This window comes from Coturnix japonica, chromosome 3 (assembly GCF_001577835.2).
Source record: "Coturnix japonica isolate 7356 chromosome 3, Coturnix japonica 2.1, whole genome shotgun sequence".
In the NCBI taxonomy this organism is placed as follows: domain Eukaryota; kingdom Metazoa; phylum Chordata; class Aves; order Galliformes; family Phasianidae; genus Coturnix; species Coturnix japonica.
In genome coordinates this window covers 30,966,876-30,992,819 of record NC_029518.1, presented here as the reverse complement: position 1 = coordinate 30,992,819, position 25,944 = coordinate 30,966,876, and the positions used below count along the sequence as shown (strand labels likewise).

The 25,944-nt window shown below is 38.8% G+C and overlaps 1 protein-coding gene across 2 annotated transcripts in view; it reads left to right on the top strand.

The window, feature by feature from the left end:
* Nucleotides 1–25,944, top strand: part of KIF26B (kinesin family member 26B) — a 253,790-nt gene that overhangs the window by 153,027 nt on the left and 74,819 nt on the right. For both annotated transcript variants that reach the window (XM_015857747.2, XM_015857748.2), the window contains one exon: nt 4,363–4,546. In XM_015857747.2, coding sequence (XP_015713233.1) covers nt 4,363–4,546 — 184 coding nt within the window. The remainder of the gene's footprint in view (nt 1–4,362; nt 4,547–25,944) is intronic.

The window sequence follows — 25,944 nt, the reverse complement described above, 5'->3', positions numbered from 1 at the left end:
TATTAATTTTGCCTTGGATGATATGTTATTGAAAACTTAGATAGCCGTCCCTTGAATTTTATTAGCAGTACCTGCTTTCTTACTTAAATGAGAGGAAAGAAGCATGCTATGAGCTGTCACAGCTAAGTCCCACAAAGTTGATATCTTACGTGCATTTATGCCTGCACTAGTCTGTTTGAGCAGAATGAATGTGAGCATTATGTACTGCAGGGAGGCTGTATTTCCTTTAGCAGCGTAACAGAGATTTTTGTTGTTACTGTTTTTTTTTTTTTCTTCTCCCATGACTATTGCTTAGCAAAAAGTTGGTGTATGGAGTTGTCCTCGGTTTCTTGAAATTGCTTTTTGTGAGCAGCCAAAGTTAGAAACCATGAATGTTCAAACTGCTACTTCCACCCCGTTTCCTTGTAAATGCTGTACTCTATTACCCAGATACCTTTCCAAACAAAGTATTTACAGATCTCCACAATGCCTTTTATTTTGTCTGAAAAGCTTCACCATCTTCAAAGTTCATTCATTTGTTACTACAATTAAAATGAATAATTTTCTTAGTAGAGATGCTTGAGTCTTCCATAGCAGTGCCTTTCTTCTATATTAAAAATGGATTATTTAATCAAGTTCTGTTAATTCATCTCTTTAGGTCTGCTGAAAGGTATCTGAGAGTCTAGAGGTAAAGTGTACTCTTTGGAAACTTATCTAGAGTACGTCCATTTCTTCTATCAATTCACAGATGATCTTCAGCTTCCAGAAAGCTTTCATTAATCTTGAACTGACTTTTACCCTAAGGAAGTTAGTTCTACAGTGAATGTGTCCGACAATCCCAGCATACCCATGAAATGGGGACATTTTTTTCTCACAAAATTTCTACATAGGTGGGAGGTGCAAAGAATTTAAACTGCCTCCAGATATGTCCTATTAAACTTGTGTTTTGCAAGAAAAAAAAAAAGAGCAAAGAATGTTCCTTCGAGAAATAAACTCAGTCTTTTCAATGGACCAGCTGGACTCACAAACCACTTCCCCTTATGTGCCAGTAATCCATCAGTTTGATTTGGAGTGAACTTTAATCAGCTTTCTAACATCCTCCTGCAATTTCAAATTGTGATCTTGTGATTTATTTATTTATTTTCCTCTGCTGCAAATATTTTAAGCTTTCTGAAAGTCTCCATTTGCTTGTTTGTATAAAGACTTTCAGGAAAAACAGTACAAATTAACTGAAGGTGTGAATACTTCAGTGAAGCGAAAAGGCTTTAAATTGGTCTTCCTTTGGAAGATAGCTCAGTTAAATACATTAAGGACACTTCTATTGTGAATGAGTGTGTCCACACCATGGCTCAATACCCTTTAAATTACCCACTTAATAAGTTTAATTTGGATCAGGTTTCTTCTGTGCTTCTGAGGGCTCTGTCCCTCTCCCTGTTTCTCATGCAGTGTATCAGCCTGTGTCATACAGGAGCCCACCACTCGCCCCTGTGTAGTTCACAGATGATATTTCTTGGCTCTTGGCTCAAATGAGATGTAAAGTAAGAATGAGTATAACCATCTTATTGCTAGCTCATGAAACCAGTCTGCTATTGTCACCATTACTGCAGCAGTATGCATAGTCTGAAGCAGAAATCAGAGTCCTATTATGCTAGTGACTAAATGAAAACAAATTAGCTGGCTCCTGTACAATGAGCAGAGTATGAACAGCTGCTAGCTATGCTGGGCTGGCAGTGAGCTGCAGCCATATTGGGTCTGCCAAGGTCCAGCCTGGTGCTTTTCCAGAGAGGTCTGGTGGCCTGGAGAGTCTGTGTGGGAGAGCCAGGCCTCTGACTTGCCTGGAAGAAAAAAATGTGACAATTTCTAACCTATGCTAGATCATGTGGCCAAATCAGCTGCAGCTTGTGTGACCAGCTGCATTTAGAGTAATGCTAACCACCCAAGCTGAATGCTTTTATTCATGCAAATATGCTTACGAGAAAGCCACACTGTGCAAGTTTGTGCTGCTTTGTAGTCTACATCTGGTTAAAACATACTTCCCTACCTAGTTAAATGCTCTGGGAATTACCTGAGGCTTGTTGCCTTTTTTGATCTCTTTCAAAATTCAGTAAAGTCTAATACTGCTCATAAATGGTTTTCTTGCCCTCCATTCATTGATTTTTCTCTCCTTGGGGAAAAACAGAAAACCTTACGAAGTGAGATAGAGTTCATTGCTTTTTTAAATACATTTTACCAGTTGAAGACCAAAAATATAAAGTAAAATGCAGGTTCTTCTGTTTGAACGCAATTGCAAAGGTTGTAGCTGTCAAACTAGAGCATAGCTCCAAGGTTTTGAAAAGACTGGTATCTTAAAAAAAATGCCACCTATGGGCTTGATTGGTTCAATGAGTAGTTTGTATTAAACTATCACCTTTGAAAGAGGAACCGCGTAATGTGCAGAAGCATTTTGTGATAGAGAGAGGTAATGGCTCAGTCAACTTAGAAAATGTTTTCTAGGAAATACATATTCACCTAAGGCTAGTCAGTGAGACCATAGTGAGTAGAGCCTTTATTTGCACCTGGATTAATGAGCTTGACAAGGTAAAAACCATAGTAAATTTTTTCAGTGTGTTTAATGCTTGTATGTTCAGTTGTTGCATGTAGTGAGAGATTTTCTTTTAAATGTTATACTGGAGCCAAGACACATAGGAGTTCTTTATTCAGCATGGACAGCTTTATAAAGTATGTGGAAGCTGAAATCACTGAACCCTCTCCAGTCTTTTAAATGTTATTAGGAAGAGACAAAAATGTTTTTTCTTTTTTTTTTCCATTTGGTTTTCTCTTATTCTGACTGTGCTTTCTAAAAAGGAAATAAATGACAACAACAATATTAACAGAGAGGATCAGGTTATGAATTGCAGTGTCCTAAGGAAGAATGAAAGGGCAAGGACAAAGACAAGGAGATAATACAGAAACTTTGAGTTATAATTCCGTGTCAAGTCAATTAAAATCCCCTACTTTTATTAAAACCTAATCTATCTGCAACTGCTTTGCATTTGCCATAGGCTAAAAGAATACACACTGGGAATGCATGCAGTGAGCTCACGATCAGCTGACATATGGCAGCTTCATGCCCAGCAGTGATTTGTTCATGTGTTTGAGACATTTGATACAAATGCAAGGTACTTACATACCAGAATGAAAAGTATATGTATATATATATATACATTTATATGTATGTGTATATATATTTTCAGTCTTTTTCCCCTAAGACCTTGAAACAAAGTAATCACATTCGGAAGTTCAGAGTTAGGTAACATATACTGATGCCAGCATAATGGAAGAAAAGATTCTTTAAAACCTAGTAGGATTTTGAGTTACTGGTCTTGACTGTCACAGTTTAGCAGGGTAAGGAGAGCTGCTATCAATATAGACTTCTTTTATATCTGTCTCAAGTCACAGATCAGTCTGCCTAAGCAAAGCTTGAAAGTAGCCTCATGAATTATTATATCCAGCTTTCCTTGGAAATTATGCTCTAGTTGACCTGCACTGTTTAAAGTGTCCATTTTGCAAAAGGGAAACCACGGAGCAGCATAATTAATATCAACACTAACCCTGGATAGTGCAGAATGAATGTGTTGGAACAAAACAGCTGCAACAAAGGCTGGGTGTTGAATTGTCTCAATTGTAAAAACAAAGTACTGAATGCTTTTGTTCCAGAAAATCTTACCTTCTTAATCAAACAGCATTTAATCTATACAAACTGCAGTATTTGTATCTAATACTGTAGTTTAAAAGCAGTCTTCATTGTTTTCCCTACTTAGTGGTTAATTCAGTTGCAGTTGGTATGATTGCCTCTCTTATTGCAAAGAGCAATATTTTCATTGGTCACAGTTTGTTCAATGTTTAGATTGTCTTGTAATTTAGGAATTGCTATAAATTTAAAATAGTTCATGCACTTTTTATGCCTCAGCAAATCTACCTGAGCATTTAATACTAATTAGCATCAACAATGACTGTTTATATCCAAACACTGCATAGGTGTTCATTTTCCAGTCGGAGATTTGAGAATGACGAGCAGTTCTGTGTCAACCACTCAGTGCCTGAACTGAATTTTATAATAGAAATTGGCATACAGCTCATTGATTTAATTGGAGGTTCAGGAGCTTTCTTGCAGGCTGACTTGTTTAAACAGTTGAGACAGTGACAGAGGCTTGGTTCAGATCCTACTTAATGCAAATTATACCAGAATATAACCAGAATAATAAAATTGTTGGAATCAGAGAGGTCAACACTGAGATAGATCCAATGTGGATGGTAACCTGGTAATTACCTTTATTTATTCTTGATTGCTTGTGTTGATGAATTTTGGATTGTTTTATCTTACTCTTGTCATTTTTCCCACAGAGCCGCTCAGAAATTGAATCTGTCCTCCAAAAAGAAGAAGCACAGGCCTTCTGCATCATCTGTTCCTGAATCTCCTCTCTTTACTACCAGCTTCAGCAGTATCCTTCAGGCTTCCCCACCCCCTGCACCACCTTGTTTGTTGAGGGCAGTCAGCAAAGTGAAAGACACTCCTGGTGTGGGCAAGGTAGGCCTTACAAGTATTCTCAAAATTCTCATTTTCTGTGGCAGATTATTTTCCTTCCTTTGGGTAAAACATCCAGGGAATTAGAAGAGTATGTCCTTTCTTGCATGAAGTGTACTGCAACTGGTCCCTGTACATGGACAAAGGACTGGCAATGTTAATTAGTTACAATGTGTGAACTTGTGATTGGGTTGAAGTTGTCTTGAACACAGGCAGCCATAATTGTGCAGCATTATGTTTTGAGCTCCTGTTTACAGAAAGTGCAGCTGCATGGGAACCACTATGCTACCCAGTGGTGACAGTGTCCATTCTGTTAGCATTTGTGGGGAGGGTTGGTCTCTGTGGCTGTGTTTCAACTGTATAGCAGGTGCTTACTGTGACATATTCTGGGTTCCTGATCCCCTTGTTGTTCAGGCTGGTATCTTGGCTGAACGACTGTAATTTACTTCTGACTCATGTATCCTGGCTTTCTTCCAGTACATTCAGGACAAGGCTTGGTCATATACCTGAACAAAGCCTATGCTAATAATGATGAATTACTCCTTTTTTCCTTCTGTCATGTTACTTCCTTCCATTCTCTTGGATCACATCCTCTTAAGATACTGTTTAGGTGCATACTTGTGAAAGGGTCCAGGCTTTTCAGGTGTATAAGTAAAACAGAGATTTTGCACTCCAGCAAAAGAAAGAGCTATTAAGCACAACAGAAAATAAGGAACTTTGAAGCATAGATCTTCTATGAATAGAATTTACAAAGATTCTAATCTTGTTGCAAAACTTGATGACAAGGATTCACATAAAGTTCTAAAGTTTCTTAGGAATGGGTCAACTGTCTTGTACAGACATAACTTCTTTGAGTGGGAGGATTCTACTATCAACAAAATATTTAGAAGTTAATTAGCCAGCTCAGTTAGTATGGATATGAATACAACTGAAAAGTCTGAAGTGGAAAAGGGAATGCAAGGGCTGCTCTGAAAGAAATGCCTGCTGTGTTATGATGCTGGTGCACGATGTCAGAGGCAGATGTTGATAGTGTGACAGTAGGTTTTGAACCTCCCATCAATATTCCATTACATGCTGTTGCTGTGTGACAGGGTAGCAGAGGGGCATTCTGAAGAATTTTTTTGGAATGAACACATAAATTAGTGCATATATAAGTTCCCATTTTTTCAGAGAAAAGCCCTGGCAAAGTATGCTGCACCATACTGATATTTGGAAGAAATACTATTTAAATACCAGCATTCAGCTTTGCAGGAGGAGGAGGATGAAGTAATGAGAATCAGCATTTTACTTTGATGTTAGCTACACCCTGGACCCTAGTGGAAATACAGCATTGTCAAAGCAAAGTAGTAAAGGATCTAATTTCCAGAATCTCTCCCTAACGTGAATGTTTGTGTGTATATTGCAAATAAATTAGCAGTGGTGCTTGTACAAGTTGTGACATGCACATTTGCTTTGGCTTTGCATTTGCTGGCAAAGGGAGCTGATCCCCAGGGAAGCAGTCTGTTATCCCTACAGTTTTCTCTTGATAGCAGTGTTTTCTTTTGGGCTGAATGACACTCAGCTCTGTAAGCTACCACAGCCCAACCATCACTTTTTCTTCTCTCTGTGCTGCCTTTGAGTTATTGAATATTGTGTAAAGTTATTGAGCTATTGTGTAAAGGAGAGTGGCAGATTACTTTTGCTGGACTTAGAGTGGCACTATTCTGGATGACTGTACATGCTGTTTCCCCAAGTCCCCTCATTGTCTAGAACATAATCAAGTCTGTTTTGTTCTTTCTGACAATGAGCCAAGAAATAAGAGAAAACAAGCAGGCTTTCCATGCAGGAAAAACAAAGTATTCCATGACTCAGGTTTCCTTGGATTTGCTCCCCAGGCTGCTTCTCTCTTTCTCCCAACCTCCCGTGTTATATTAAACAAAAAGTAAACTAAACCAGATTTTATTTTATTTTTTTAAATGAAAACCTGAAATGTTCTGTTAGAAATCACGTTTTTCTGACTCTCCCATTCCCTTTGAAAAACAGCTCGAATGAAAAATTTGCTGCCAGCATTAGTAAATGAGTTGTTTTCAGGTGGCACAAAGTTTAGGATGAATGGATGTGGTCTCTGTGCTCTCTTTCATTTATTATTTTCCTGTGCATGCTATTACAGAACTCTGCCACTGAAAGGTATTTGATGTTTGGGCAGAGAATAATTGAACTTCACTTACATATATTCTTTTATGTGAATTCCTCGTTGGTGCCTGTTAATCAGAAAATGAAACAATGAGGTTTGCTCATAAAAATCACCCCTCTGCAATGGGTGTTAGGGAGAAGTAAGTCATCACTGAGGTTTCTTTGGCAAGTCATCACAATATTGTGTTTTATTTTTCTGTAGCAATGGGATTCCTTTTTACAGAGCCTAGTACCATTTTGCTAGATAATGTATAAATTCAGACAGGAAAAAGCCACCAAAGCCAACAGTGGAAAAAAAAAATACACCAGTTTCTGCAGGGAGGAAGACCAGACAGACAGGAAGCAAGAAGAAACAAAGAGATATTATTGTTCATCTTCATAGTGGTGTCTTCAACCCGTCAACAGTCTAATATTAGATACCCCTTGCTGAGCTTTGGTAGGCATTGGAGAAGAGAGATTATTAAAACCTTTGAAAGGGGAATAATAGGTTACACTGCAGATATTTCTGAGGAGCTCTTTCTGAGTGTGTAGGGCAGGGTAGGAGGCAGCACAGACAGCTGTTTTGATAATCTACTGAGTTAGAGATGCAGGAGCCGGTGTTCTGGCAGGGACTGAGCACAGGGCCTGTCCTGTCTAGGAAGGGCTGTGAGTGGGAGTTGAACAGCAACTGTGGCCAGATGTCAGGAATGCTTGCAAAATGCTGGCAGGTGAGCTGGGGATGTGATAGACACTCCTGAGTCATTCTCCTTTCTCTGAAGTATATGTATGACATACTAAAGAAGACTCAAAATAAATAAATAAATAAATAAATACACACACATATATATAATTTTTTAAAAAAAATATATATTTTTAATATATATATAAAATATATTTATTATATATATATATATATATTATATACTATAATTAGTGATTAGCCTGTAGGATTTTAATCTTCCTTTAAGTAGTATGATATTAAAAATCAAAAGATGGTCTTATGTCATACCATCCCACTTTGTGTATCTACCATGTAACATACTATTCTTTTGATCCAGGTGGCTAATGAAAAAGCAGTGCTTTGCAGTTTTTCTGGTAAAGGAAAGTGATTATAAAAGGAATGGATCAAATATGTTTAATACGATTCAGCTCCTTTACAAAGTAATACAAATTCTTGCATGCAGATTGACAGAACCAACCAAAGTTAGTTTTCCCTCTTATGCCACTGTGATCTTTCAGGCAGGACAGGACTAGGATATTCCATTCCTTCTCCAGTTTTAGGGCTTTTCTTGATTCTATAGTACCAAGATTTTCTTGTTCATGTTTTTCTTTCTGCTTTTCTGCTTGACCTTCTGTGACTTTCTTTCATCAGTGCCAAAGGTAACAGTGAACAAGGCCCTACTGCTTAAGCCATTCAGATTTCTGAGTAGGTTCAGAATTATCTTTGGAGGAACATGCCAATTATCTGGCTTTGCAAACTTCATTTATCTCAGCTAGCCACTGCCTTAAAATTGTACTTTTCAGTAGACAGAGCAAGAATTACTGCACCGTCCTTGACATGCTTTAATCCAAATTTAATAGTACAATACATACGTTAATAGTAATTATTCTATTGGCTATAGCCTGTATGAATCATAGTTTGAATAGTATTTTTCAAAATATGTTTTCATACCTGTGTTCAATCTTTGTATCAATTCAGTGACTCATGATTGCAAAGTTGCCTTGAAGGGAGCATGTTTTGACTAAGCCCACAAGATACGGAGACATCCCTTTTGATTTCGAGAGTTTGCATTTTGACCATCTGATGCAGATGTTAGGATTACTTTGGCTACATTACTGTATACATTAAATTGATGTCTACGAAAACCTGTATTGTGGTCAGCAAAAAAGCCAACACAACTTGCAGGATACATTCTGTAGCTCACTTTCCTGCCATCCATCTTGAAACTTTTTCAGAGGGAAGTTGTTCTTTTCCCTTTGCAATGTAAAGGTTCTCTCTCCTTTATCATTCAGGTGTATAGGAAGGAAAAGTTAACCATTACATGATAAACCCTTTATTACAGAAAGCAGTTTCTGTGGTGGAAGCTGTTTTTGTCCAAAGTTACCATGGTTACTGAAATGGAGGGGAAAAAGAATGATCCCTTGAGGTGTTTAAAGGAGACTAATGTGTTCATCATTGTTGTCAACATGATTGTTGTATGAATTAGTTAGTTAGTTCTGCTTGGAATTAAATCCAGATAGCCCTTTGCCATCCAGATGGAGTTGCTCAGAACTAGGGTTTTCCTCTCCAAATGTATCAGCAGATCCAGGCAGAGGCCTTCATGCACTTAAATTAGATTACTGCTAGGTATCCTTTTTTTCAGAGGAGTTTTAATACCTCAAGCTGCTCTAAGAAAAAGACGAGATTAATAGAACCTGCAAAAATTACTATAAAATGAATTGTTTACCTCCCTTAAATCATATTTTTAACACAGTTATTTTGTCTTTATCATAAAGTCAGCTGTGGTTGTGCAAGTGCCATCACAGGAGCCTGTCAGAGTGCGTTTAGGTTGGCTGTGAGGTTGAAAGAAAGATGTCTTTTAAAGAAATTTCCACCCAGTCATGCTTCCACACTTTAAAGGGTAATTGCTGTTACTTTTCTTTGCAAAGTGTAGGAGCTTGTGGGAAACGAGGAGTACGTATCAGCCAAGCCTGCTATGGGAAAACCTGTCCCTCTACCTACACCAGATAAATCCTGCGTGGAAAAGCAGGGCTGCATTTCTGCCATATAGCCTGCCCTGTTTGGGAGGGGAAGATTAAGCCTCAGCCCACTAATGAGCCTGCCTATGGATAAGCCATTCATTTTGGCCCACCTGCATGCAAGCTGTTGAAAGCCTGAGAAGTGTCCTGGCAACTTGTCACTCCAGGCAGCAGGACTGCCAAGGTTAGTTGGTGAGGAGCAGATCCTGTAGAGAGGGAAGTGGTTTTCCAGAGCATTGACTATGCAGGCAGGGGGATGGAGCTGGCACCAAGGAATATGCTTATGTCTGCAGTGGGGAAGTTGGAGGCAGGATCCACATTCTGTCCTTGCATCTCAGTCCACAAGTGGAGTAGTTCTGTTACATGGTGGTATGGTTATATGCTCTACCAGTCCAAGTACTGTGCTTGGATTCTGCTGTCTTTTTCTTTGGTTTTTTTTTTTTTTTTTGCCTCTGCTCTTCTTCCATAAAATAAACGTTTCTCTTTTCAATGGGGAGGATGAAATGAGCAAGGAAGAGTTCTTTCTTGAGAGTAACCTACAGCCCTTAAATGAAGCTCTTTGTTATTGAAAAAAGCATCTCTATTTCCATATGTTATTGTAGCAGAACTAGTACTCTAATTTGAGCATTAACTGTCAAAGATAGCTAATATGGATAACAGTGCTGCCCAGTATACTTCTATTTTTGTCTCAGAAAGTAATAAGAAAATGTTATTTTTAGTGACAGCTTTCTATACATGTTTAGAAAATATAGTTATAGGGGAGCATGTGAACATAAGAGGTGGGTGGAGTGTGTTTCCAGATGGAATTGAAAGAGAAAATGATATCAAAATGGGATACAGGTTTTCTCATATTTCATCTATCTCACAGTCCTTTCTGTGGTTGTTTTATAGTGTGCTTCACATAGGGAAAGAGCTGTAAAAACTTAATTTTGTATTGTTTGCCTTGGCCTGTTTTGCTGGATTTTTGTGTAAACATTGAGTATCAAAAGAAAGAGAGTAAATGAATACAGGCTGAGGGCACAAAGTTTTGTACATTCCTGAGTGACTTTATGTATACAGTGCCCCCTGCATTGTCATGGATGTATGACTTTATGCCCAACAATCCTTGACTTTTAAGCAGCTTTGTTCTTATATCAAAGTCACTTGTTGGTGTTTATGATCACAATTTGATTAGGAAGCACTATCAGATGGCTCAATTAGTTTTGGATTTTCCATTGTTGTGAACCTTCATTAGCTGCAAAAATCTTTAATATTGATCCCATACTAACTGTGCTTTAAACATGTTTTCATGCTGTTGAAAAGCATCACAGCACAGTGGCCACGCTTTAAAATCTCTTAAACATTAATGTTTATGCAATTTGAGTGAAAACTACTGGAATTTTTCTAGAATAAAAACTCACTGTTTTTAAGACTGATTTCTTCTATTGTTTTCAGAGGTATCGTATTTTCATTTCCTCTGGTTTTCAGTTTCATTTATACTGCTTGTTGATATTTTTGTTCTTCCTTTCAAAGACTCAGTAGTACTATCTGAAACGTCCCCTTCTTCCCTGCCCTTCCATCCTCCACAATATGTAACCCCTTTAAATTGCTGTTTAAATCCACCAAGAAGAGGTTAATAAAAATCAGGAAAGTCAAGGTGGAAGGAACTTAAATTACAAAGGTGTTCCTCGGGCAGTGCTGAGCAAGAAAATGCTGAACAAATTGCTTAAATCTGGATTGCAGTTAAGTTTTCTGAGATCTTAGGCAAATTGCAGGCAGTGTACTCTAAATTCTCAACTGTTGACCTTATTGCATTTTTTTTCTCTTAAAATTTCCTGAAGCTCTTATCCTCCCCACTTTTTCTTTTGTGTTTGACTCCTCTCAGCATGTGTCCAAGAGCAGAGCTCAGTGGGGATACTACAGAGGCTCTGCTGCAGCTCTGATGTAACATCATGAACTAATGATTGGGCTGAGCCTCTTGATTCAGCTGCAAAGTTGTTCTGCTTTCCATTATCCTAAAAGTCTGGGTTTTATCTCATTTAGTAAGACATTGGTAAGACATTGACTTAAATAGATAACCAGCCCAAGTGAGAAAGAGTCTAGCATGAACTCTATTGTAATACTGGAAGTACCATTAGATATAGCCCTTTTAATTCACTGTCTCTTTTTCACCTCTTGGTTTAAGAATCAAACCAGCATAGGGAAATCTCTTTGGATACATTTACTGTATTTGCCTTTTCATTTATTTATTCATTTTTACTTTTTTTATAGGAAGCTCTCTCTCCATGCCAAGTCATTATCTTTCTTTTTCTTCACTGTTTAGAGCCTCAATTATTGCATTCTTAGGCTGGGATTCGTGGTGCTAAGTAGATTGATTGCTGCATTTCTGATCTCTGTTAGTCATATAAACTCCTCTCATGGATAAATGGAGAAAAATGCTGCCTCTGTTAGGATGGGCAGACTTCCCTGCAGGATGCTTGCTTTATTTTTCACTTGACTACAGGGGTGACTTGTAGACTTCTGCCTTAGAATAACTGTTTTTACTTCCTTAAATAAGGTGAAAAAAATCATGATTATGAACACAGCCTCTTGTGTTCTGCTCTGAACCTTTAATTTCAACATGAAAACAGATACCAGGAGAAAAAATAGGAAGATGCTTGCAGAAATTTATTTCTGACAGGATGGACCTGTCAGACTGGTGTGAGTACACACACCAATTGGATAAGAATTTTGGCCTTCAAATCCCCAAATGGTCATTGCTCTGTAACTAGAACAGTGAATTGCTTTTAGTGGAGACTCCTTCCCAAAAAGGCAGGTAGTGTGGCTTGGGGTTGGAATCATTACGTTACTGAATATGGATTCTTGACAACCAAGTGCTGTTTCATTTTCCTCATGTGCGCAGATGTTTTCCTCTGTAGTATTGCTAAAGTGATTGGCAATTAAAAGACTTTCCATTGGTTAGTTAAATATTAAATGCCAGATATGAAATGGGATACTTACTAGTGTTCTTGTTGATATGAAACAGTATTTCAGTTACATATAATAAAGCTAAAACAATTTAAAATCATTGACCTGATCAATTTCGCAAAATCAGGAGATTAGTTAGAACAATTTTTAAGGTCTCTGTCCCTTACAACATTTTCTGTGGAACTCAGAAAAGATAAATTGAGGGAGAGGGATGGATGGGGATGTATATGTGCAGTACATGCTGTACATACAGTGTACAGATGCATCTACTAACATAAGCATGTATATATGCATATATTCATCTCTGCCTTCCCTCAGTACAATGGGAAAGCATTCCAAAGATCTATGCATGTTCAACAAGTTACAGAAAAACTGAGAGAATAACTAGCTGTAGATTTCCACTAGTTTATTAGCTAGTGGCTTGTTTTAAGAGGAATAGTTTGGTGTTCTCTTTTAAGATACAGTAACTTCTCATGAATTTTAACCAAGAATGTTATCCTTCTTGCTCCAGTCAGTCCTCCTCCTCTACATTGCATGATTTTTCTCTTATGTGGGGATTGAAAATGCTTATACAAATGGCAGCATTTTACATTACATTCTCTAGATATCTGTGAGGCTCTATTACCCTTCTGTAGATCTCAGTTGATCTCATCCATATTAATAGCTGCTGGATTTTTCCACAGATCAGCTCAATTTATAATATTTGTTCTGAAGGGCAGATGCTTAGTTAGAAAAAGATGTGGTGTTGAAATGTGGTACGTATTAAAAGGCCAGGAGAAATTCTGCACAGTAATCTTCATAGCAGCTCATACTCTGTTACTTAAACATAAATGTGGGAAAACTTTAAAAACTGTTGATACTTCCTTCCCTACCTCCCTTTTCCCCCAGAAAATATAACACAGGTATTCCCAACTGTACAGTATAAGCCTAACTATCTTTGCTGTTATTAATGTCTCGCCCCCTTCTTCCACCATTTGGTGTTGCTGGGGGTTGGAACTACATGATCCTTGAGGTCCCTTCCAACCCGGGTCATTCTGTGATTCTGTGATTAGGCCAAATACAGACCTCGATTTGCAGCAGGAATTTTTTCTTGACTAACTCAACACCCCAGCCCAGATTGGAGAAGCAGCATGTCTAACGCAGCTGCCTCCTTCTCCCTCTCCCCATGAAAATAAATACCTTAAACATTGCATTTTTGTCTTTAAACTTCTGTCAGCTCTGAGGAGCAGCGCTAAGGTATGTGCTGGCAAGAGATCTGACAGAGGCACCGAGGTTGTGGGTTGCTTGGCCACACACGGAAGGAGAAGGCATGCACCCTGATTGATAACAGCATGTGCAGATGTGATAAATGTGAGGAGGCCCGGTCTGCTTTTTGGGAAGCTGAACAGCAACACAGACGAGGACGTGGGACTCCCCCAGGGCCTTGTGCTCGGTGAGCAGTGGAAGTCATGAATCTCTTTGGATGGAAAGGAGTTATTCATCATAAAGGCTATTATGCCATGTGGGGCATTGCTGAAATGGAACACCATCATGCTATTTCCTATCTTATCAGGGTGTATTAATAATGCAGCAGTAATAATAGAAGTACAAATTAAAAATAACTGGATGGGCAGATAAGCAGTATTCTTGTGATTAAGGGGATCAGGAATTGCTTCAAACATTTAATTGTGGAGCAACACATAGAGGGAATTTGCCTTAGCTATTTTGCCTTTATGATTTTTCTTACTCTTCATCTTATCTCTGCAAGCATTATTTCAGGGGCTTTTACAAAGAGACTAATAGGTACGCTATTTCCTCCCAATTTTAGACTGTTCTTTTTCTTTTTTTTTCTCCAAAGGAGTGAGGTATCTTTTGCTGATCCATCTAATTCAGCAGAGACTAATAATGCTAAATAAGAAGAGTATTCTGATTATTAGCCTTCCTCTACATAAACCGCTTATCATTTTCTCCGCCCATTTCCAGCCCACAACATAAAGGCAGACAAGACGTTACAAATGTGAAATATTTGGGATTCAGAATGAATTGACTGTTCCCTGGAGGTCTGTAAGCTCCTTTTGAATCACGGCAGCATGAAATCCCTGGCGTTCTCAAGTCCCTTGGGGCAGAGCAGTTGGGCTGAGCAGAGAGAAATGTGGGCATCTGGTTATCCAGCACCAGGTGACTGTGCTCTACTTCTGTCCTTTCTTGTGCAGCCTGTGTCTGTCTGCCGCTGGCCTGGCAGGGCTTTACCTGATTTTAGGATAGTGCAACAATTGTGCTTTCAATTTGCAGTTGTTATGCATAGCTCCATGTAAGCAATGCTGACCCAGTGAGATAAGGCTAAGAAGCCCATATGGTGAAGTACCTGATGTGGTGATGTTGCAGAAGCTTAGCAAAGAACTGCAGTGCAAATGTTATTCCACCATTTTTCTGGAAGTTGGTGAAACTAGCAATATGGGAGCTCAGCATCAAAGACTGTAAATCTTTTGTCATCCTGCTTTTACCATGGTTTTAGTGGTCCAAAGCCTAAGGTGAAACAGTGCTAGGAGGTAAACTATGCTGATCAAATTGGAAGTGGGCAGACTCTATCCACCTGTGTTTACTTTTGAGAAAAACAATCTGTGGAATGTTTTCATCTTGTTAACTAGGTGACTGAAACATTCTGAGCATATGAATTAAGGGGAGTGGTAACATTTCTAGAGATCATAGCCTACCAATAAACTGAGTGTCCATATAAAGATAACTGCTGTCTTATCACTTAGTCCATCAATCCCAATCCAAGTTCTCTTCCTTTCATTTCCTTCCCACAAATGTTTTCCATTTACCCATTCACTTATCTGATGCTCATCTTATTGCTACTGACTGTTTCTGGTGTCACTTGCTGATTTCAGTTTGGCTGTTGCAGCTTTACCAGCTGGGATATTGTTTTGGCCATCACTACATCCTCCATGGACCTTCTAGCCGTGTCTGTTCCTGTCTGAGTAGTGCATCTTAAATATTGATGCTCTTCCTCATTCCAACCCTCTCCCCCTGCTTTTCCCTATGTGGTTTACATATGTATCAATAAGAGTTTTATCTTATTCATGCGTCTAGAGGGTGGAAAATGGAAATGCATAGCCAGTTACCAAAAACTGGAGATAAAGCATACGAATTGAAGCTGCTCTTCTCATATGCCTGGTCTGTAAATTTTCAGACAATCATCCCAAAAGAACAGTTAATCAAAGAATCCTTCTTGCAAGGCATTGACGTCCTCTGCTGTCTCTTGAGGACAGACTGTGGAGATTCAGTCAGACCTGCAGACTGTACCAAACAATGAAGCTATTAATATTTCTTTTTAAAAATTTCCCAGTTACTGTCTAGACAGATAACATACAAGGTGGGTGCCTAGCCTGAAGAGCATATATATGTATATATATGTATATGTGTATGTATATATGTATATGTATGTTACTTTCTCATGGGAGGTTTGTAAGAACAAAAACACTTCCCAGGCTTTTTTCGCACCAAACTTTTGTGTTTCAGTGTGTTTGTGATTTGCTATTTTTGTATGTCTGTGTTACACAGTGATGTATATCAATTTGTCCTAGAGCATATGGATAAGAGAGAACATGTCCTGTCTAAAAGCCCAGATTTCCTTTCTCTATGAATTGCGCTTACATTTACCTTCCTCAAGCATCCTTCCACTTATGTAGAACTTATTCCCTCATGGTCCAATTATATTTTTTTTCTCTCTTATTTTTAGTTTACTACTTGAGATGGAAGAACATCCAGCAAATTCTCTCCCCCCTGTTGGAAAGCTTCTAAAAATATGCAACTAAGTAAACATGTCCATTACTCAGTCCAGGATCAAATGACCTGACAGGACAGATAAAGCTGTGACAACATGCTCTTTCCCTCCCTTCTCCCCACCACCTTAATCCTAAAGCACTGCTGCCCACCCATACCCTTCATTCATCTCCTTGGAGGAATGTTAGCATTCTTCCCTAAGCAGCAGGGTCAAAGAGCATACCTTACACAGCAGTACGCTTCCTTGTTTTGAAACAAGTGAGTCAAGTCCAAATTTGTAATGATTGTTCAAAGTCCAGCTGATAAGAAAATCAAGCCATGAATAGTTAAAGGCTGGCAACTGGTTTTCATACTTTCAGGATACTAAACTTTCATACTTCATTGCAAGCAGTATTTTCAGTAAATTGTGGAAAATCTGAACCGGAAGGTAAATTGAATATTTATCAGGCAAGTGTTACCATTTGAAGTCACTTTCTTTTAAGATTAGATGTCAAAACATTCTTCTGAATGAAATATAAAGGCTTTTATACCTGTGTAAGGTTTTCTGAACCAATACGAACCCAGTTCAGCTGTGATTCTCACAAGTAGTAGGCAAATGTTGCAGTGAGTGATTCCTGGTCACAGTATGCTGGGACTTGGAAAACAGAAAGGTAAATTGTAGTTTGCCTTGCCTTGCCTGGCAAGACTGCTGGCAGATATGCTGCCCTCTACTCATGGCAGCATCATGGTAACTGAAGTTCAAGGAGTACATATGACAGCAGTCACCCCATAGTGAGCAAGGGACCCTCAAGCAGCTACCCTTTCCTGTGTCCCCAAATGGAAACAGAATGGAAAGATACTTTCTTAAATGAAAATGGTAGAGTTTTAGACTCCAATATTTTCAAAATCCTGGCAGCTTAAGATTCAGAGCAGTGGAGGGAAGACTGTTGGTGGTCTTTCACTGAATAGACAAACAGATCAGGAAAACCATAATGTGAATTAGCAGTCTTGACTGAGAGCCTAAGATGAAACAGGCAGAGACACTAAACAATCCTCGTGCCTCTTGAAATGGCCCTGGCTAAATAAAACTGAGGTATGTTAATAGGTAAATTGGTCTTAATACAGTTTATGCACAGTACCTGGTCTGTTTAGAAAAAAGATTTTGGCCTCCAAAACTATCAGCAAGGCATCTTTTGTAGCATTTATTTTACTTCATTAGAAAAATAATTAAAACAAAAATAAATCTTGCTTTGTGCATGTTGGGCAGGCTATCCTGGCAATCATGCCTTTAGCTCAAATCCTAACCTGTGCTTGCAGAAGTCAAACAAGAACACCTCTGTCACACAGAGGTACCTTTTACTTTACACAACCCAAATAGTTGCCAGAGACCACATCAAGGTCAAGAGTAACAGGGAGGAGGAGGAGGAGGAGGAAGGATGAAGTGGGATTATATTCTGGCAGGAAGGGCTTCATGTTAAGTGAGATGTTAATTTGCATTTGCTGATATTTAGTTGAGTTTGGAAGTAAAGTCTGTTGCAACTCCATCATATACAAATGTTTTTACTTATGCTTCTGTGTTCACCCCCTGCCGCTAAGAATCCAATTTGTCTGTGTTCTGCTCATCTTAGGGATAAGAAAGAGAAAGAAAGAAGCAAACCTTCCTTTCAGTTCAGGCTGAAAAAAAGAGTAGCCTTACCCTTAGTTCCATCTGGACATGCCTTTGTCATTGTGGTTCAGACCTGATTTCTTTGAAAAATTTCTTTGAGTCACCATTAAAAATGTCACGAAAGAAAGAAGGTAAGAATGAACTGAAAATTCTTAGATCTTGCCTGGCTTAGTGCTTTGCCTTAGCAGAAAGTATACGAAGTGACAGTTAAATCATTATCACAGACTAAGGAATACTTTTTATGTTGTTGAGTAAATTGCTTTATTTCACCACTTATGTTCATCAGGCCTTTAAATTGTGAATCTGTAAGGGCTTAACTTACAGTTCTTGGTTTTCTGTTATTTGAATTATCAGGGAGCAGAAGCAGATAAGATAATACAAAAAAGAAATAATGCAGATAATAGAAGGTGGTGTAATTGAATCTGAATTAGATACAGAGTACAGGTTAGAGATTAAAGCAGCAAAGTCTCATTATGGAATGTTCCTTGGAAATAATTCTTCCTTTTGATTGTTTGGTTTGTGTCTTTGAAAATAGTTGTAATTAGTGCAGATGATGAGATGCGGAAAAAAGATGGTAAAAGCAAAAGAGACTGATAGCTGAAAGTATCAAAAGAGTCAATGGAGGTGTGTTAAGAACTAGTGTCCTGTGCTCAAATGCTTTATTTTTGTTGTTTCCAGCTGCTCTATATCACAAAAATCCACGTAGTGTTTTTTTTTTTGTTTTTTTTGGTTTTTTTTTGTATGGTCCTGGAGAGGTTACAAAGATATTTCTGACATATTTGCATTGATTCTGCTTTAAGCCCCTGAATATTGTTCTCAGAGGACATTCATTGCTCTGCGCCTTTGACAGACAAAGAAAAATAATTTCCAGCTGAGAAATTAGGTGCTTCTGCAGACTAGCCTTTTAGAATAGTGTCTGCCGTCAGAAAGGCTAATCGTCCAAATGATAGACATGCATGGTTGACTTTCCTCTTTATGCTGACTTGATTGAGACACGATGAGCATGCTGCTGGCCTTTACAGTGGATAATTTTGTTAGAACAATATCCTTCGGGAAAGGCTTTTATACAGCAAGGATGACAAGTGTGGCAAATTGCTTACAAACCCCAGACCTAGAGGCTTCTCTTTCTGAAAGCTGCCAGCCCACAGTGCAGCAGTGCTACAAAGCTGGAATTCAGTAGTTGTTCCCTCTGCTGTAAAAAGTGTCCCCCCTTTTTTTTTTCTTTGTTTTTCCTTCAGCTCTTTGCTTATTTTCTCAGAAGGTTTGTTTTCAGAGGGCCAACAAGTTTGGGAGGCCAAGAGTGCATGAAAACTGAACAGAACCAAGTGTTCCTGATGAGATCTGCTTGTTGTTACACCATCAGGGACAGAAGTGATCGACTCCTGATTAACTGAAGTAGGGCGCTATTTTCTCCCTTCCGTTCTATTTCTGTTACAGAAATGTGCATAGAGCCTCCCACTCTCTACTTTACTTGCTTTTTGTATTTCTCACTTTTGATGAAAGCAGAGTGCAGCTGCTGAAGCCATCATATTTCATGACATTTCTCATAGACTATGTATTTCTGTTGCAGCTACTACATAGCTTGTGGTGATCTGCTCTTCTTATATGGTGAGGACTCTAGTTCTAATTGCTTATAATATCATAAACAGAATGGTCTTTGCAATAAAGTGGAGAGACAGGGCAGCATGTCATTTCCACAGTAGGTGACAGATCCCAAAGGATTTATAATCTAATTTCCCTTCATTAATGACTGTGATATTTAGCTCTTCCATCCTGCCCTTTTGCTGTCTGTGCCTAATTTTCAGGACGCTGTATCATGCTTCTTGTACACAACGCATACCTTGACTACATCTTGTTTTGTGCCTTATGCCTTTGCTTCCAGAAATACAGTCTATTTGTATTGTCTTTCTCAATGCCACTTTTTTTACTCTCCCCCACTCCCCTCAGAATAGCCATCTGTGTTGTCTTCCTTTTTTGGAATATGCCATTTCCTCTTACACCAATCAGTGTCTTTACTCCCATCCAGCTTCCCCAGTGCAACCTGCTGACATTACTCTGTTATAAAAAGAGACGAAGATGCCTGAGCCATAGTTGAAGACTGATTGAGTAGATCAGGGCAGAGCTCTGTGAGTGCAACTCTGCTGATCAGTAACTACTTATATCTGAAGATCTGGTACCTAGTATCTTAGATTCTTCAGCCTAGTTCACTGTATCTCATTTTCTTTGTGTCTGGATAGGACAAGCAGACAAATATTTGGTTTCACTCTTTTTATGTGAAAAGAGACATGCAGAAGAACTGTAATTGGCTCAGATGCCATTGATGCACAAACAAATGTTTGTATTATACTTGAGATATGACTTGCTAGAAACAGTGTTTTAATGGACTTATCAAAGACAGACGCTTCCTACCTGCTCAGTTAATGCTGCTGTTCTATCTATGCAACCAGGGTGATGCTACCAGCTCCTCATTACCTCCCTTCCTGACCTCTCTCTATTGCCTTTTTGTGTGAGGATGTGCTGCCATTTCTCCCATAACGCTTTTTATTTCAGCTGGTACCTTTAGGATGTATTTAGATATAACAAATTACATTTAGCTCCCACACTGGTTTCTCTTTTCATAAACAAGCCTTACAAAAATCTCTGTGTTGGGCAGTTACATATAAATTTGAACTTTTTGTTCATAGAGAGGATAAGGTAAGTGATGGATTGCAATAATAAAATATACCAGTGTATTGCTGTGTATAAACTGGTCCCTTATGGTATAACATACCTCTTTTCAGCCTTATATCAACAAAATGCATTCATTTATATCAACAAGGCATTCATTTAGAAAAAGGAAAAAGTATCACCTAATCTGAAAGTTAAAGCCTAGAATTAGTACAATGTCAGGGTTAGTGAGACATACAGACACCTCTTTGTCTAAACTGTGTGCCAAGGAGAAAAAGGCCAGAAATGACCTTTGTGGAAACGTTGAGACCACAAATGAAGAACCTCATTTTCACTTCTAACAGAGCGTGTGCTGAGATTCTCAGAAAGTAGCAAAAGCTGAATAGGCTCTTTTGGCTTATACACACAGAGCGACACAGCAGAGTTCTTATGCTTTTCCAGTTGCATGTAACTGTAGATGTTGTGTCAGCATGTACGATAGCAATTCTAGAGAATCATTCAGGCAAATCTTGACTTTTCACAGCCTACTCTTCCACATCAAGAGAACTGTTGTCATGTGGAATTGAAGTAAATCACGGCTTCTATTGCAACTCTCTGGAGATTGTCAGCACAGTTAATGCATGTGTTGTGGATATTGTTGGAATTGATATCACATCACAGATCAGAATTCATTTATAATATTGGTTTGGAAGTCAGATAGAAATTTATGCTTATTAAACAAAACCAAACACCAAAACAACAGTGTTTATCATTCAGCCAAAAAAAGTAATGGTGGATTTTCTGTCATTAAACTGACAGGATGATACAACTGCTGTAAATAACACCAACTGCTAAAATCTTTTGGTCTCTCCAGTGTACAAACTAACTAAATATGGATTAACTATTTTCCTGTGATGTGGTTTGCACTAATCCAGTGTCCTCTGATAATGGGAGAGGGCCTTGATTAGAATATTTTGGTTTCTCCTCTGTATATGCTGTGGTTTCTCAGAAATCACTTCTCACCTTCATGGAGTTCAAAGTAGTATTTCAGAATCTGTTACCTGAATGATGCCTGAGAACATCTGTGCAGAGCTTATGTTGGGATGTTAGAGTTGGATGCCTGTCCCTAGGGACAAGAGTTGGACTTGGAAGAATTTGGAAGGTAATGGAAACAAGATGGTCAGATTACTCCTTAGACTTGAAAGTCTGCAGATTGGTGATACTGTGCCACATTCTTAGTCCCTCGTGTGCTTCGCTTTATACAGGAATGATATGAGGGGTAACGGGCTCTAGGTGGACCCTGACCTTCCTCTTGTATTAGCACATGGTTTGTTCACATCTATGAGAGCAGTACAGATGCAGGGCTGCTCTGGTGCTCTTTCAATGCCCCTTCCAGCAGCCTTTGCTTTTTACCTGAAAGTTTTTGGAGTGGCGCGTACTTTGCTTTGCTCATGACATGCCTTTAACACAGTGAGCCCATTTGGGGCTGGGCACTGGGAACAGATTTCTCAGATATGCTGCTGTACCTTGGGAGACCCATACTTTGTGGCTATTATGGAAAGATTAGATTCAGCAGCTCAGTGACTCTGTCAGGCTGCTGCAGTGAAATAGAGAAACTGAACTACTTTCTGTTGTTGACAGGCAGACAGACTGCTAGCAGCCATCTGAATTGAAAGGTTTCATCTTCACACTTTAACAAAAAAACCCCAACACTGGAAAGAAAGCATTAAAAGTGACAGTGGTAGAAGTTAGGCTCTCTGGTGCTCTGTGCCATCATTCTTCCCCAGATATCATTATGATCTAAAACAACCACTTCTCTTTCTGGTAATGTCACCTTTGCTATCTTGTGCCCCTTTTGGTCTTCAATTTTATAGCAAAGCTATTAGTGATTGTCAGGAAGGAGAGGGAGAGAGAGGATAGACTGAACAGGAGAAGCAGTAGTAAGCTACTTTCATAGAATACAGGCAGGTTGGTAGCTGAATATCTTCACTGAAATCGTTTTGTAACAAAACAGAGGACTGCCTATCAACTTAGAAGCCTGGAAAGCCTCTGTTCCAACTGAGGTTGGAGTTAGTGAGTTGTCAAGAACATCTACAAATGTCTCCTAAGTACTTTTGTGCTTGAACTTGTTAGGATTTTCAGCATGTAGAATTAGCTGAATGCTTTTAATGTTGGTGTTCTTCCCAGAAATCCATGTTTACAGTCCAGAGACTTTCCACACTTTGGAAGAATCTACATCTGGTCAGGTAGCACCTAAGCATGGTTGCACTGCCAGAGATGTGCCAAACAATTTTAACATGGCTCAAGATCTAAGCAAGCTTGTCAAGTCCCAAAGAGTGTGTGAGACCAACTGCAGCTGAATCTCTTATCAAACTCTTCTATGACTGGGACTTTATCTCCTGGTTCTGAAGCCTAGTGAAGCCTCCTTCCAGCTTTCTCCTGCTGGCTGGAGGCAGAAGAAAGCTGAATTAACCAGACATCTTTTTTTTGACTCCCTCGACAGACATTTTATATCCTCAAGGATACACCCATGTAGGTTTTCTCTTAACTTTTTCAGCACGTATTTACTTACAGTCTTTCACTGCATAAACCAGTCTTCCATAGAATCTGTGAATTTGGCTCTGTCACAGAGCAGTGATGATTTGAGCAGCCCAGACTTAGATGAAGGAGGAATATAGAACAGAAAAAAGGAAGTTACGTATGTCTGTAAGGATATTTAAAAACTCTTGATTGGGTGAAGGGGCAATATTTAATTGGTGCACAGTAAATTTACAGTGTAAATGATCATCTCAAATGATCTCATGCTAGAAAATAAACTCCCCATTTCATTTCTCCCTTTTTCGTATGTTTGGAACCATTTGAGAAGGCTGTATGTAAAAGTTCTGAAGATTCACAGCATGGTGGAGGGAAGATTGATTTTATCATTTTATACAGACATATACATCCACGGACAGAAACCAACTTACTGCAACAGTCTATAATACGTGATTCCAATCCAGAGATTCTACGTAATTAGATTAGCCTTTGGCCTAGCAAACACTTCATAAAGTTCTGTTAATACAAGGTGAAAGGCCTGGTATAATAAAAAGAGGAATTTATTGTGGGCTGAAATTGAAAAAAAAGCTAGTCACAATAAGAGTGGTAAACAAGGAGCACTCTAACAGTGGTCAGTCTCCATGTTTTTAGTAAAATATTTATCTACGGCTCTCAGATGAGGCAGATTTCCATTCCATTATGCACTGAAAAACTGATATTCAGTAGCAGTTACTGTTGTCATTTTTATCTTTGCCATCAGTGTGCTCAGTGCTGATTCAGTGAATCAGTTCTCTAAGTCAGACTAAGAAAACAGATTACATGTAGGACCAGGATATGGACAAGGTCCAAATAGAGGAAAAGTCTGAACTGTGGCATTAACATGTGGATGAGAGAGCAGTTCTAGCAGAGCATGGCAAGGGTCTACTCCTGCACCCATACTTGGCTTCAGTGGCAGCCTAATTTGTTCTCTGAAAACATTTGGAAAATCCCCATTGACATCTGATAGCTTTTCCCTGTGGTATCAGTGGAAGATGTGTTGTCTGTCAGTGCAAAAAGGCAGTCCTATGTGGAAATTTTTTTTTTAAAGTGTGATTTACTATTACAACCCTGCATTTTTCACTGTGGGGCTGAAATGAAGTGTGGCCTTGTTGATACAGCATGAATGCAGCATGAGTTTTTATGAAAGCAGACAAATGGCACAGTAAGTTAATGCCATACTCTATCTCTAGACATCTGGGTTTACACCCATGCTCAGACCTTGTGTAAGAATGAGTCTGGATTCCCAGCAGATGCTTTAGCACACCTCATTCATGGTACTCCTGTGAGTTTTGGCAGGTTTCCATCTCCGGCCAGGAGAGGTTTGGGATTGGAATAGCTGTCACTTGCAAACCTTTCCCTTACTGTAGTCCTCATTAATGCAGCAGCAGAGTTACCAGTGTATGCAGTCTAGCTGAGCCTAGGCATAGATTTCCCATTCTGGGGAATCATACTGGCCATACTGATGTAGATGTTCCAAGTGTTCAGCCTTGCATAGGCTTTCATCCTTCCTTTGTCCTAGGTCATCAACAGGCTTAAAGCTATTGGTTGCATTCAAGCCTTGGGGCAATGATGTTCTTTAGCTAGCTCTTCCTCTTTTATGTGAGGAAAAAAGTGGACTCATTGTCCAAGTCCAGCCTTGTCAGTCCCCATCTCCAGATACTCTTCTTTTTCTAAAGAGTTTGACTGGTCTTATATGTTTTCCTTGTATTGAGAGGAACCCATTTTGAGGAAGTATTCTGAATACAGTCTTCCTTTTGTATTTTTTATTCATTATTTGCAGTAGAATCTTTTCTTTCTAGTCTCATAAGGTCCTGTTAGTCTTCAAGAGTTACACTGATGAAATCCTATGATTATCTGTCTTGCCTGTAGTTAAAATCACTGTGGCCAGGATTTCATCTTATGTATTTTGGCTTGTCTGTGCATAAGTACTAACTAGAATTTTTAAAAGATTTTAAGTTATCTATCTGTCATTTTTCTTTATAACAGTTCTGTATGTTCCTATGTTTTTATTCTTATAATAGCATCATAGAATGGCTTGGTTTGGAAGGGTCCTCAAGGACCGTCAGGTTCCAAACCCCTGCCACAGGCAGGGTTGCCAGCTACTAGATCAAGTACTAGATCAGACTGCCCAGGGCCCCATCCAGCCTGGCCTTAAACACCTCCAGGGATGGAGCATCTACAACCTCTCTGGGCAACCTGTTCCAGCTCCTCACCACTCTCTTAGTAAAGAACTTCTCGACACCTAATTTAAATCTCCCTTCTTTTAATTGAAAACCATTCCACGTTTTCCTATAACTATTTACTCATGCAAAAACTTGATTTCCTTTTTGCTTATAAGCTCCCTCTTAATGCTGGAATGCGGCAAGGAGGTATCCGCACAGCCTTTTTTTTTCCCAGGCTGATCAACGTAAGATCCTTCTTGTGCAGTATTTGCAAAGGCTATATAATAGAGATTTCAATATGCTTTTCTAGGTTTACACATGAAAAACATGCCTGTTTTCAGACCCTCTGAAAAATGTAGGCTTGGGTTAGTATGCGATGTATACCAGTTCCTATTCAGAGTTTTCTGCACAGAAAAATATCTTGTTTTTTGAGCTGGATTTTGGGGATAGTTTTTATTTAGCTCTTGTTGTTTCATCCTAAGATGATAAATTGGTTTTATTAATGGGGAAATGTGTTAGATATATATAGATTTTGAATATGCGTCTCTAGAGACTGACAAAGTGTAGATTAGCCCTACAAAATACATGTAATACTACTTCAAAAAGACATAATTATGTGCATAGACATAAGCCTCTTTATAGACATCAACTTGCTCAGTCTTATTTTCCTCCATTTTTATTAAGTTTAATATAAAGTTTTTTAAAATAGTATTTTTTTCACCTGGGTTTTACTTTATACTTCTGGTATTTAACTTTTTTAATACACGCTCAGT